This window comes from Furipterus horrens, unplaced genomic scaffold (genome assembly GCF_987537825.1).
Source record: "Furipterus horrens unplaced genomic scaffold, mFurHor1.1.pri manual_scaffold_4, whole genome shotgun sequence".
NCBI classification, from domain to species: domain Eukaryota; kingdom Metazoa; phylum Chordata; class Mammalia; order Chiroptera; family Furipteridae; genus Furipterus; species Furipterus horrens.
The window spans coordinates 54,342,982-54,357,709 of NW_028327174.1; the positions used below are offsets into that span (position 1 = coordinate 54,342,982).

At 38.4% G+C, this 14,728-nt stretch overlaps 1 protein-coding gene and 1 pseudogene across 1 annotated transcript in view; both read left to right on the forward strand.

Annotated features, from left to right (window-relative positions):
- The first annotated feature begins 1,144 nt into the window (after positions 1-1,144).
- LOC150011886 (large ribosomal subunit protein eL34 pseudogene) lies at positions 1,145-1,507 on the forward strand (annotated as a pseudogene).
- A 9,662-nt stretch (positions 1,508-11,169) lies between these two features.
- NCKAP1L (NCK associated protein 1 like) overlaps positions 11,170-14,728 on the forward strand; it is a 38,526-nt gene continuing 34,967 nt past the window's right edge. Inside the window, exons 1-3 of the mRNA XM_090273318.1 lie at positions 11,170-11,323; positions 12,363-12,473; positions 13,142-13,234. Of these exons, the coding sequence (XP_090129444.1) occupies positions 11,222-11,323; positions 12,363-12,473; positions 13,142-13,234 (306 nt within the window). The 5' untranslated portion in view covers positions 11,170-11,221. The remainder of the gene's footprint in view (positions 11,324-12,362; positions 12,474-13,141; positions 13,235-14,728) is intronic.

The following is a 14,728-nucleotide window of genomic DNA, read 5'->3' on the forward strand; positions in this document are numbered from 1 at the left end:
AAAGAGCTACAGCTGAGATTTCTGCAAAACAGGGATAGCATAGTCTGATAAGAGGGGAAAAAGATCAAGGCAGACTGACATAAGCAGCAGGGATAGAAAGGTGCCTAGAATTGCTCATTTCAATTCTGCTTTGCATCATGCCTAGGGTATAGAGAAAAGACACAGAACTGGAACGTTAAATGTCAGTTTTTCTGAGGGGATTTGCGTGATTAAGTTCAAGGGTTTAGACTCAGATATCTTTTAAGAACACAAGCCAGTGTGGTCCTTTAAAGCTTACACTGCATATTAATAATTATATTAGAGCCATGAAAACATTATGACATGAATTGGATTTCTGGAAAATAGAGGCTACAGTGGGGCTTCTGGTCAAGATGGTGGAGTAAGTAAATGTGGTATGAGAATCCTCCCACAACTACATCAAAGTTACAGCTAAACTACAGACCAACTGTCATTCAGAATTGCCTGAACTGTAGATGAAGAGAAGTTCTACATTTAAGGATATAAAGAAGCCACATCAAGACTGGTAGGAGGGGCAGAGATGTGGAACAGGCCAGTCCCACACCCATGTGTGGTGGATAAAAATTGGTGGGGGTGGATATTTCAGCTGTGGAGTTCCTCCCTGAGGAGAGAGGTCCCAGCCCTGGCTCAGAGTTTCAGTGCCAGGAAGAGAAGTCTCCATAAATTCTGGCTGTAAAAACCGGTGGGAATTGTGGCTGAGTGAGATGGATGACAGCTGGAATCCCAGGCCTGCACATGAACTTACTTGGAACTTCTCATTCTGAGCTCCAATGCTGGGGTGGTAGCTTGAAGGGCACAGAGACATACAGGGAGGAACTGAATTGTCTGGCATCAGAGCAAGAGCTTGTGGGCAGCTTTCTTCCAGTCAGAAATGCTGGCAGAAGCCATTGTTCCTTTTCTTTTTTTCCTTCCTTCCTTCCTTCCTTCCTTCCTTCCTTCCTTCCTTCCTTCCTTCCTTCCTTCCTTCTTTTCTTTCTTTCTTTCTTTCTTTCTTTCTTTCTTTCTTTCTTTCTTTCTTTCTTTCTTTCTTTCTTTCTTTCTTTCTTTCTTTCTTTCTTTCTTTCTTTTTCTTGTTTAACATTTTATTTATTTACTCTCTCAGGAGTGGTGTCGTTAGGCATTCGCAATGGTCCAGCATTTGACATACCTTTGGAGACTGTCCTACAATACAGCTTCTAACAAAACTAGGCTCTCCCAAACCCCTGGTTATAGAATTGTTTACCTTTATACAGAGGAGGTTGGGAAAGCACCAAAATCTGCATGTGGCATGTGTCCAAGCCAACTTCATAGAGTTTATGCCATGAGACCTAAAGTTCTAATGAGGTTGTCTAAAATGAAAAAACATGTCAGCAGGGCCTATAATGGATTCATGTGTGCTAAATGTGTTCATGAAAAGATCAAGTGTGCTTTCCTTATTGAGCAGAAAATTGTTGTGAAAGTATTGAAGGCACAAGCACAGAGTCAGAGAGCTAAATTTTTTAAAAAATGAAGCTTTTTTGAGTAATAAAAATAATTAAAAGACTAAAAATACGATTTTACTTGTTTTTAGAGATAGGGGAAGGGAGGGAGAAAGGGAGGGAGAGAAATATCAATGTGCAGGAAACATCAATTGTTTGCTTCTTGTGTGCTCCCAACTGGGGACCTGGCCTACAACCCAGGCATGTGCCCTGACTGGGAATTGAAGTGGCAAACTTTCAGTTTGTGGGATGATGCCTAACCCACTGAGCCCTACTGGTTAGGGCTGTTCCTTTTCTGAGCCCACCCCCACAGAGCCATCAGGCAGACACCATTTCTGAGACTCCATCAACCCAGCTAACACGTAGCCCCACCCTGGTGATTCTGAGATGCCTCTCGCCTTACCCAGCCAAGCTGTTTCCAGTGGTTTTGCCATACCAATGGCCTGTATTGGCTCATGCTTCAGACTTTCCTAAGATCTCAAGCAGCATCTGGCCTTGACATGTCTTATACTTTGCACTTAAGTGGCCCCAGGCCCGGCACTAGCAGTAGCCAGCCTTGTTCATGGCTTGGCCTCTCCTGGGCACCTCTAAGCCAAGCACAAGTAGAAGCCATCTGCATATTGCTTTGTAGTTCATGTTGGGTCCCAGCCAGAACACAGTTGGTGGCTGACCTTCGCCTACACCTCCCAGGAGGCCCCAGAGTCAACACATCCAGTGGTCAGCTTCAGACCACATTGAAGCAGCACCCAACCACCTCTGCAAGTGACACACTCAAGGGGTGGACCCAGTGGGTACCAGAGCCCCACTGAAGTAAGTCTTGCTCTGTGTGGTGTATCCCCGCACAGCTGATCCTTCATGGTGGTTGAAGTCAATCCTCGTAGCCAATTGACCTGTGGGGTAAATACAGTAGTCCCTCTCTCTATCACGGTTCACTTATCGCGGCCTCACTATATCGCAGGATTTAAAAAAAATATTATATTTAATTATCATGGATTTTCACTATATCGCGGGATTTTGTGGTACTGTATACATATTTATATGCGTAGTATTTATGATTTTAATTATTTTTGCCTAAAATTTTTCAAAAACATTCATAGTAAATGTAATATTAAAAGAACATTAAATCAAAATAAAATATTGCACACTGTTTATGTATTTTTTTGCGTGTGGACAAACACATTATGCTGAAAACGAGATGTATGCTCGAGCTTGTTTGCCTATGTGAGATTGTACACAGCACACGATTGGCTGATTGATGGAAGGCAACCAACTGGAGCATTGTCTTGTGTGTCCTGGGCACTGATTGGCTCAGTAACTGTCACATCAGTCTGTCTGTTATCCTGCACTGTGTGCGTACATTCAGCATCTTGCCTTGTCCACTTCACTCCTACCTCTGATCACTGTGCATAGTTTTGCTCTGCGGGGTTCTGAAATTTTCCTTAAAGACTGAATTTATTACAAGCCATCCAAATGTTCTGCATCTTCTAAGGATTCTGGCAGTGAACCCAAGCGCCAGAGGAAGATGCTTACCATAAAAGAGGAGGTGGAACTTCTCAACATGTTGAAGGAAGGGAGAAGCTATGCATCTGTTGGTCACCATTATGGGATCAACGAGTCTATGGTTCGCTATATGAAGGACGAGAAGAATTTCAGGTCTACGGCATTAGTGACTTCCAAAAAAATAGCAAAGAGGGTGGTTACTTCCTGCAATAAGATCATTGTGAAGATGGAGTCTGCACTAGCTGTGTGGATAAACGATTGCAGAAAAAAGAATATCTCACTGGATACAAACACCATATGGATGAAAGCCAAGCAACTGTATGATCATTTAGCAGCAAAAAGGGATGATCACGACAGTGATGAGAATGAAGACGAGGACGACGATGATGACACTGAAGCAGGACCTTCGAGTGCTTCTCCAACCAGACCAACCCCATTCAGTGCCAGCAAGGGCTGGTTTGACAAATTTCAGAAGTGCTTTGGACTCAAGAGCATTTCTCTGCATGGAGAGGTTGCCTCTGCAGATAAAGCTGGAGCCAAGGAGTATGTGAACAACACATTCAAAGACATCATCGAGGAAGGAGGCTATAAACCTGAACAAGTTTTCAACATGGATGAAATGGGCTTATTCTGGAAACGGATGCTGTCTTGCACTTTCATTATGAAGGAAAAAGCAAAAGCCCCTGGTTTCAAGGCCCCAAAAGATAGGGTAACTTTAATCATGTGTGGGAATTCTGTGGGCTTTATGATAAAGCCAGGGCTTATTTATATAAGTCCAAGAACCCAAGGGCCCTAAAAAACAAAAATAAGAATGTGTTGCCTGTGTAATGGATGCACAACCCTAAGGCTTGGATCATGAAACTCCTTATGACTGATTGGTTTCATCAATGTTTTATCCCAGAGGTTAAGGTTTATCTGGCAGAGAAAGGCCTTGATTTGAAAGTGCTTCTGATAACGGGCAATGCTGGAGGCCATGCTATCGACCTGACATATGATGGTGTCCAGAGATAGACTTCTTGCCGCCGAACACCACATCGCTTATTCAGCCAATGGATCAAGGCGTTATTCATGCTTTTAAGGTGCTCTACACCCGAAACGCTCTGCAAAACCTCATTGAAGCTATGGACTCAGATGAAGACTTCTCACTAAAGGCATACTGGTGTGAGTACACAATTGTATCGTGTCTCCAAAATATTCAAAAGGCCATAAAGGAGATGAAGAGTGAGACTTTGAATGCCAGCTGGAAAAAATTGTGGCCAGAAGTGGTCCATGATTACAAGGGATTCTCTCCTGATGAAATCTATCACTCTCCAGTGGATAAGGCCGTGAAGCTGGCAAAAATACTGGGAGGAGAGGGCTTCAGTGACATGATGGCTGAAGACATAAATACCCTGATTGATGTGCACTCTCAACCGTTGATAGATGAAGACCTGGAGGAGCTGACTAAGTCAGCAAGTAAAGAAGAGGATGAGGGACAAGATGAACAACAGGTTGAAGAAGAGGAGGAGGTTGGCCTAACACTTGATCGTCTTGCATCCATGGTCAGAATGGCCAAAGAACTTCAATGAGTGATTGAAGAATGGGACCCCCCATATGATTCATTCGTTGCAGTTTGAAAATTCAATTGACAGTGTCATATCAGTTTACAAAAACATTCTCAATCAGAAGAAGAAGCAGTGCCAGCAACTCCCCATAACTATGTTCATCACTTGAATGAAGAAGTCGGTTACGCCTATACCTTTAGCAGAAGTAGAAGTTATGGACAAGGCCGAAGATACTACTGCACCACCTGAAGAAGCGCCTGATGAAGTGGTGCCTTTAGAAGAGCTGTAATGCTATTCTTTGCTGTGCAGTACGTTCATGTCATCTTCATCACCTTCATCGTCATCAGTACTGCACAGTTAATTCATCATAGTCATCATTCAAGTTGTAGTACACTTCACTGATGAGTACCCATATAAAATTTTACAGTACTGTATATGTATGTTGTTAAAGTTACATAGGTTTAAGAATATAGAATATGTTTAAGAACATAAGTAGTGTTTATAAAAGTGTGGAAAAGGTTAATAAGGGACTGGGAATGGCTTATAAGTGTGTGGGAAGGGTTTATAAAGTCTTAATATATATATAAATATGAAAATAAATGTAAGGTTCCTACTTCGTGGATTTTTATCTATCATGGGTGTGTGTGTGTGTGTGTGTGTGTGTGTGTGTGTGTGTGTCTAGAATGTAATACCGGCGATAAGTGAGGGAATACTGTACCTCCCGTTGATGTACCAATAGCAATCAAGGCTCAATTACAACAGGAGGGTGTGCACAGCCCACACGGGCGGTATGCATCTTAGTGCCAAGCCTGGGTAATAGGGGAGGCTGTGCCACTGGATCCTACAGAGCACCTACCACATAAGGCCACTCTATCAAGCCTGAGAGATGTAACAGCTCTCTGTAATGCATTGAAACAAACACAGGGAGGCTGCCAACATGAGGAGACAAAGAAACATGTCCTAAATGAAATAACAATAAAACTCCAGAAGAAGGGAAAAGCAGGCTATTATACTAGATGCAGAGTTTAAAACACTGGTTATAAGGATGCTCAACGAACTTAGGGGAAGAGTAGTGAGAACTTCAACAAAGAAATAGGAAATATCAAAACAGAACTAGAGAATATAAAAAAAGAACCAGTCAGAAATGAAAAAGACACGAACTGAAATGAAGACTACATTACAGGGAATCAACAGTTGGAGTGAATGAAGCAAAGGATCAGATCAGATATTTGGAAGACAAGGAAGCAGAAACACCCAATCAGAACAGCAAAAAGAAAAAAAATAATCCAAAAAATGAGGATAGTGAAAGGAGCCACTGGGACAACTTCAAGCATACCAACATTTGCATCACGGGGGTGCCGAAAGGAGAAGAAAGAGAGCAAGGAATAGAAAACTTATTTGAAAAAATAATGAAAGAAAACTTCCTTAACTTGGTGAAGGAAATAGACATACAAGTCCAGGAAGCACAGAGAGTCCCAAACATCATAATTAAATGCCAAAGGTTAAAGACAAAGAGGGAATCTTAAAAGCAGCAAGAGAAAAGTAGAGAGTTACCTACAAAAGAGTTCCCATAAGACTATCAGCTTATTTCTCTAGAGAAACTTTGCAGGCAGGAAGAGATCAGCAAGAAATATTCAAAGTGATGAAAAGCAAGGACCTACAACCAAGACTACTCTATTCAGCAAAGCTATCAGTTAGAATTGAAGGACAGATAAAGAGCTTCCCAGAAAAGAAAAAGCTAATGGAGTTCATCACCACCCAACTAGTATTACAAAAAATGTTAAATAAGGGTCTTCTTTAAAAAGAAGAAAAACAAAAGGTAAAAAATATGAATAATAAAATGACAATAAATACATATCTATCAACAATTGAATTTAAAAAACAAAATAAATGAAGAAGTAGAACAGAAACAGACTCATAGATACAGAACACGTTTTGACAGTTGCCAGATGGAAGGGAGATTGGAGGAATGGGTGAAAAAGTGAAGGGAATAAGAAGTACAAATTGATATGTACAGAATAGTCACAGGGATGTAAAGTACAGCATAGGGAATACAGTCAATAATATTGTAATAACTATGTATGTTGTCAGATGGGTACTAGATTTACTGAGATAATCACTTAGTAAGTTATATAATATTTAATCACTGGATTATACACCTGAAACGAATATAATATTGTATGTCAACTGTAGTTAAAAGTAAAAAAAATACTATTAGAATAAAATAAAGGCTACAGTATAATCCAATATTGTGTATAGTTATCTTTAGATTCTTGAAGATAATGGGAAAAGAACTTCAATACCTAAATGTTGTCCTCAGATAACACCAAACCTTTACTTTAGTCAGCAGCCTAAAAGGTAAAAAATTTGGTAAGTCTGGTCTTGATAAACAAAGAATACTTTGGATAGGCAGTGAGATTTGGCAACTTTGAATTATTCATCTAATTATTAATAGTTGAATATTCAAGCAGGGAGGCCAAGAGTATAATGGAGGACATTTTGTTTAATACTTTGTAGCATTGGTGAGACCCTGATGTACCTTAATACTAAATGATCTTGAGACCTACCTTATTCTTGAAGTGTTTTTCTCAAGAATCCAAATGAAAGTGTCACTTGAAAAGGAAAACCATTGTCTGTAAGGCAAAAATAAAGGCAGATAGCTGAAGTTCGAGGAGAGGGAAAATACAGTACCTTTCTGACAAGTGACACGAATCAACTTTCTATTCAGTCTACTCAATTCCTCTTTGCCCACCGTATGTTCTATGGTTTCTCAGAGGTTTGGAAATTTTAGAAGTTAAGTCTTAGAGAAGTGGTTCTCAATCCTGGTTGTGTATGAGAAACACTGAGTAGTTTTACAGTGACAGATCCTTTAGCCCTATTCCAGAACTCTTGGGTTAGAATATTCACAAATGGGTCTGGCTAATTGTGGCTTCAAAAGAGTTCCACAAGGGGTTCTTATTTGTAGCTAGGGTTACTAGGCCCTGCTCTGGGGTAATTAAGCTACAGTTAGATGGGTTTTTATTTCTAGGAGAAACTGCCACATAATCTCTTCCATGAAGTTTCTCTAAAGACTACCAGTTGGCATGATTAATCCTATTTTGAAACCTGGCCTCTGTCTTTTTAAAAAATTTATTTTTATTTTATCTATTGATTTGAGAGAGAGAGGAAGAAATATCAATTTTTTGTTCCACTTATTTATGCATTCATTAGTTGATTCTTGTATGTGCCCTGACTGGAGATGAAACTGGCAACCTTGGCATTTTGGGACACTGCTCTAACCAACTGAGCTACTCAGCCAGGGCCTAAACCTGGCCTTTTTCTTTATGGGGTGCTAAGCTCATGCATACTCAGAAATCAAAATTTTACTTTGTTGTTGGCATTCCTAATTCAATGTACATGTCTTGAGCCACATGTTTATATATACCATATCATTTAATCACTTCCACAGTTGTATGAGGAATGATCACCATTTTACAGGTTAGGAAACTGACTCAGTGCTGATAGATAGCCTAAAGCTACACAGCTAGTATGGGTATGAGTACTATTATTATTACTTGAGGTAATACATGCAAAGCATTTAAAGTACCCGGTTCATAGAAAATAGCTAGGTTATTACTTTACATGTAGTAACTTACTTAATACATACAATAACTTCTCAAGATAGGAAATATTAGCAATATCAACTCCATTTTACAGAAAGGGAAACTGGTTTGTAAAACAGCTGCAAGTGACGGAGTTGAGATGTGAATTCAAGCTATCTGACTTCAGAACATGGGCTTTTAGCTTCTAAATCATAAATAACACTTAGCCAACTGTATTCAACTACATCTGAACCCAAAATTCTCTCTCGTGCCAAATGTAGGCTTTTCTCATATTCCAAGTACAGGCAAATAAGTAGCTTCAGAAATCTTACCGTTTAGCTGGGGTGACAGTATAATATGAAATGGACAGTTACAGGTGGACTTGAATTTAGATGTAAAGTATGTACTATAGACTAAATGTATAGGAGTCCAGCAAGGGCTGAACTTGGGTTTATTTAAGCTAGATCCAGAAGATTGATTAGGATTTGGGTTGCAAGAGGGAAAGCATACATAAGTGAGAAAGGCAGAAATGAACACAGCATATTCACAGTACACTGAAAACATAGGTCCCCTTAGGTTGGGAAGTACATATTAGGAGACAGCAGAAAATAAGATTGTCTTGGTATGGAAAGTCTTCAACACAAATTTCAAGATGAGGATAAATGGAAGTGAGAAAGAACCAATAGAACTACAGTAGTCCCTCTCTATATCACAGTTCACTTATTGCGGCCTCACTGTATCGCGGCCTCACTGTATCGCGGGATTTTAAAAAATATTATATTTAATTATTTATCGCGGATTTTTTACTATATCGCAGGAATTTGTGGTACTGTATATGTATGTTGTTAAAGTTATGTAGGTTTAAGAGTTGAATATGTTTAAGAACAAAAGTAGTGTTTATAAAAGTGTGGAAAAGGTTAATAAGGGAGTGGGAAAGGTTAATAAGGGAGCGGGAACGGTTTATAAGTGTGTGGGAAAGTTTATAAAGCCTTAAAATATATATAAGTACTAAAATAAATGTAAGGTTCCTATTTCGCGGATTTTCACTTATCATGGGGGTGTCTAGAACATAATACCCGCGATAAGTGAGGGAATACCGTATACTAACTTGTAAGAAGGCTAATGTCTTACTGCCTGCTCTTTATTCTCCCCTATCAAGCAAAAAGACCAATAGAAATCCTATAAACTTCATTAGTAGAACCTGGGTTTCTTTGATAACAGCAGGTGATTCAAATCTTTAGGGCAAGTATTCCTAATGCCATGCCCATAGGTTTCCAGGGACACACCCAGGAAATAAATTGGAAGGCAAATTCTATTTTCCAAAAATGAAAAGGTTTCTCTTGCAAATTGAAATTTCATGTGTTAAGCATTACCATCTTCTTGTTTCTTTATTTTTTTTTACTTAAAAAAATTTAAATGTATATATTTATTGATTTCAGAGAGAGAGAGGAAGGGAGAGAGAAGGAGAGAGAAATCTATGTGAGAGAAACATTGGTTGCTTGCCTCCCGCATGTGCCTCAACTGGGACTGAACCTGTAACCTACTCATGTGCCCTTACCAGAAATCAAACCTGCAACCTTTTGGTGATGGGACAACACTCCAACCAACTAAGTCATACCAGCCAGGCTTCTTGTTTCTTTAAAAATACATTTTCTCAGGAGCAAACATATTAAGTTCCTTAAATAATAATGCTAATCAACTTTCCCCTCCCTTGGTCCTAGGATATATTGGGACAATGTGAGAGACCTGGATATGGAAAGTAGCAATGGCTGAAAAGTGGGAAAAAGCTATTAGAAAGGAGCTAAATATGAAGACAACTTTGTATGATTTAGAATTTTTGCAAGGACCTTCTGCCTTGAAAGACACTGGAAAGTGAGTTAGTTTTCTTGAATTAGGGAATTATAGCTTGGTTGGAATGGCAAGAATATTTAAGTGCTAAAATTCATCCAGTCTTCTAAGATTTAAAGTCTATTATTAATTTCCCCTTGTTAATGTCAGTTAATTTGGTTCTTCTTCATGGGGCCTATTTCCCATTTTAGTTTTAATAATTCAACAGATAAATCAGCATATTTACTGAATGGCTACTGTGTCCAGGAGATGGTGTTCTAGATCAGCATTTCTCCGTATGTGTCTGTTGGAACATTTGCACCAAAACCTCCTAGGGTTGACTTCTAGGCCCCACTGCGGACCTACCAATTCTGAATCTCTGGAGATAGGGATTAATCTCCATTTCAGAAGCTCCTTTAAGAACCATTGTATTAGAGCAGTGTTTCTCAAACTTGAGAGTGCATTGGAATCACTTGGAGGGCCCGTTAAAACAGAGGGCTGGATCCTACCCCAGAGTTTTGGATTCAGTATGTCTGGGTGGGGGTCTCAGAATTTATAAGTCTAACAAAGTTTCAGGTGATGTCATGTAATCACATTTTGAGAATCACTGTAATAGAGCATTGGAGGGATATAAAGAAGAATTAGATACAATTCTCATTATTAAGGAACTCATGACGTAGTTGGGGGAGATTATACATACACTTAAAACTATAACAAGAAATACAATGTTGTATATATAATATTTGACGTTGGATGGAATAAGTGAGAGGAGTTGGGACTTAATTTAGACCCTAATTTAGACCCTTAATTTAGACCCTAAAGACTGGGTGGGCCTAGGGTTCAGGAGAAAATAACACAGGCATTCTTGATGTGGATATAAAAGAAGAAAAGTATGAAGGTGTAAGGAAATGGGGTGATCAATATTTGTTCATTTGGTATAGAGCTTTATATAGGACACTAGTGGAGCAGTAAGGCCAAAAAGGTCGATGTCAGACTATGAAGAGTCGGCAAAGCCAGTCTCTTTCTCCTGCCTCCACCCATTTCACAGTCTTAGCTGCACAGCTAGAAAGAGGAAGTCTCCTCCGCTGAATGTGCAAGAGGAAGCACAAGAGGATTCTGACGGCCTGTGAGCTGTACTCACTGTTTTTCCCCATTAGCCAATTGTAGAGGTTACAGGAAGACCAGCGCACCAACCAGGCTGCGTCCCTCCACTCAGAGGGTGTCACTACCCAAGCTGAAAGTGTTGGGGAGATCAGGCATTGCTATCCGATGTTCCGCTCTCTTGGTGGCCATCATGTCTTTGACCTCTGCCTATCAGCATAAATTAGCAGAAAAGCTCACTATCCTGAATGATCGAGGCCAAGGGGTTCTCATTCGTATGTATAACATCAAGAAGGTAAGCATGAGCACCTGGACTAGTACTTATTATTCTAGAAGTAGTAGGGCAGGGAACCCTGAGGCCAGCATGTCCAGTGGTTAGATTTTCTCCTCTTTCCTGCTGGTTTCACTGGCCTTCAGTCACTTGGATTATTTAGGCAAAGCAGAAGGAGAGGCTTTTTTTTCAGGGCTTCCCTTTTCTAGGTATGATTCTCACCCCAAAGAGAGTGTCTGCTTTCTTCTGGGTATGGGGTAGGGATGGGATGGTAAATAATTGTGCTCTAAGTCACTTGGATAAGGGTCGGGGGTCTAATTCTGGGTCATATTGTTTATTGCTCACCCCCTACACTCTGAAAATATCCAAAATTGGGTCTCAGCAAAAACATCCATGGAAGTATGTCTCAAAAAGGAAAAAAAAAAAAAAAAGGTGTGATATTTACATTAAAACAAAAAGGGTAAGTGCTTTCTGAGGTACTTAGAGTCTGAGGCAGTTCATGCTGTGGTTGTGCGTTTGTGTGTTTACGACAGGAACTGCGGAACTGAGAGAGACTGTTGGCAAGGAAAGCAAATGTAAAGACAGGAGTAGGAGTGGGGAGTTTCTGGAAGAGAAAATAGTGGACCTGGGGAGGGAACTTCTGAGCATTTTAAAAAATAAAACAAATCACTAGGAACATGGTTTCTCTGTCACCATGTTTCCTGTAATAGCCCTTTGGGATGATTTACTTATATAATGGACATAATTGTGAGACTGAGTCTCCTACAAAGTCTAACTCCTGAGCAGCTGCTTTTTTCACTCCTTCCGGCTTCAGCTGAAGGGTGGGGAGAGCTTCCTCTTTGTGCTGGGCCAAGCAGACATTAAACTTTACATGGCAAGACAAGATGCCCAGGTTATTTAGCTCTTCTGATAGTTTACTTAATGTTCTTGAACTTGTGCTTTTATAATAAATTCCCAGGTTCTCTTTCCCTAAGAGAGATTTTGTGAGAATGAATGATGTAGGGAGAGGTATGTTTGAGGGGAAGGAGAAAGTGTTGAAATATCGTGTGGTTTATCTGTGCAGACTTGTTCAGATCCCAAATCCAAGCCGCCTTTCTTACTGGAAAAGTCCATGGAATCATCTCTCAAATACATCAACAAGAAATTTCCCAACATCGATGTCCGAAACAGCACGGTGAGAACACAAATCTCTCTTCTCTCCTTTCTCTGAAGTAACTTGGATGGCAGGAGATGGTGTAGCCTTCTTTTTGTTTTCCTAGGTTCAATCACAGGCTTCAGGTTATTGTAGTCTTGAGAATTCTGAGAAAGATGGGATTTTCCCAGGATAAGCTGGAGCAAAGCATTGCCTCTTTATCCACTGCAAAATTCATGAGGACTCTTTCTTTGGGGGGGTGGGGGGGTGGGTAGAGGAAGACGGCTCTATCAACTCAGCAGGGTGCACATATTTTATTGTTGTTCCTGTTTCCCACTCAGTGCTTCCTTGCTAATTGTTTTAGAATTATGCATCTGGGGGGAAAGCCCTTACTTCTCCCTTATGACATGTTAGCACTAGATTTTTTACCATCTCATTTGGCTTCTTTTGACTTTGATAGATGTCTAGAAACCTTGAAATTTCCTCTCATTTAGTATTCTATGTATAGTCGGAATCATGTGCAGCCATACTACCTCCTAGACAGAAAATCTCCTCTGTTTAAAGACCTTCAGAACATTGGCAATTTCCCAAATTCTGTCAGTGTATTTCAACTGTCTTCAAGAATGTTTTAGGTATAACTTCTATTCTTTTTGGATTACTTTGGTCACTTGTCTTCTTTATTTTTTTAATTTTGTTTTTGTTTATCTCAGCAACATTTAGGACCAGTACATCGGGAAAAAACTGAGATTATTAGATTTCTCACCAACTACTACCAGTCATTTGTGGATGTCATGGAATTTCGGGTGAGCTCTCTTTAGCTCAGATCAAAGTGTGGGCATTATCCTTCGTAGGTTATTCCTCCTTTAATAAATGTTCATTTATGTTGCTTAATACTCTTTTGTTTTAAAAAATTTGTACTGATATGGAAAGGTATCTAAGTTGTATTGTTAAAAGAAAGCAAGTTGCGGAAAACTGTATGATACAATCATATTTTTATTTTAAAAGATACATAAGTTAAAAAAGATACATAAGCTTATATACTATACATAGTATTAGTATATACATAGGAAAGACTTGGAATATTATACTTTAAAAAATAATTTATTAAACTATACATTTTAAATTATTTTTATATTATTTGTATTATTAAACATTTTAAAGTATTATTCCCCTATATTTTATTACAAATATACCAAAAAATTCCAAAAGTAGTACAATGAATATTGTTTTACTTTTCTCCTGGATTTTGTGATTGTTAGTATTTTGCCATGTTTGCTTATCTTCATTTTTTTCTGAACCACTTGAGTTAGTTGCAGACATCATGACATTCCCTTCCCTAAATACGTTAGCATACAGCTGCTAAGAATAAAAATAACATATATATATTTACATAACACCAATGCAATTGTCATACTCAGGAAATTTAAAATTTCTACAATATTATTAGTTGATACATGGCCCATATTCACATTCCTCTAGTTGTTTCAAGGATCATTCATACATTGAATTTAATTGTCATGTCTCTTTAGTCTTTAATCTAGAATAGTTTCTAGCCTTTTTGGGGGGCTCTCATGACACTGACATTTTTGAAGACTATCCCTCAATTTGGATTTTTCTGATTGTTAACAGTATTTGGTAGGAACCCAAAATACCATGAATAATATTTTATTTGAATTTTTAACAATGAGAATATATTATTTTTGTAAATGTAAACAAACTAAACATTATTTAGTACAATATTTTCAAAAGACAAATTCATAATGTGTTTTAAAGTCTTAAAAATACATACTTTTTAATACAGCAATTCTACTTCTAAAATTCGTCTTAAGAAAAAAATAAAATAGAAGCACAAAGATATATGTACAAGAATGTACTCTGTTTATTATTATTACTGTGACAACTTAATAATTGAATGTATTCAATAAATAGAAGTTTGATTAAAGGTTCAGAGTATATGTCTATAAATGAATGTTGTGCAGCTGTTAAAGATAATATATATTTATATTAATTGGCATGGAAAAATATTTTTTACATATTCTTTAGTGTAAAAACAAATTACAATACAGCTTAAGATGTAAGATGTTCCTAAAATATATATTAACATAAACATGCATATACAGAAGATTAGAATGTCTGATTGGTGAGATTATGAGTGGTTTAAAAAAATTAAAATTATGCTTGTTTGTTTTTTCTGCAATGAACATGTATTTTTAATGCATTCAAGAAATAACATAAATTTTAGCCATTTAAGCAGTCTAAGTTTGTGATGGTATTACATATAGTATTTCTTCAGATAA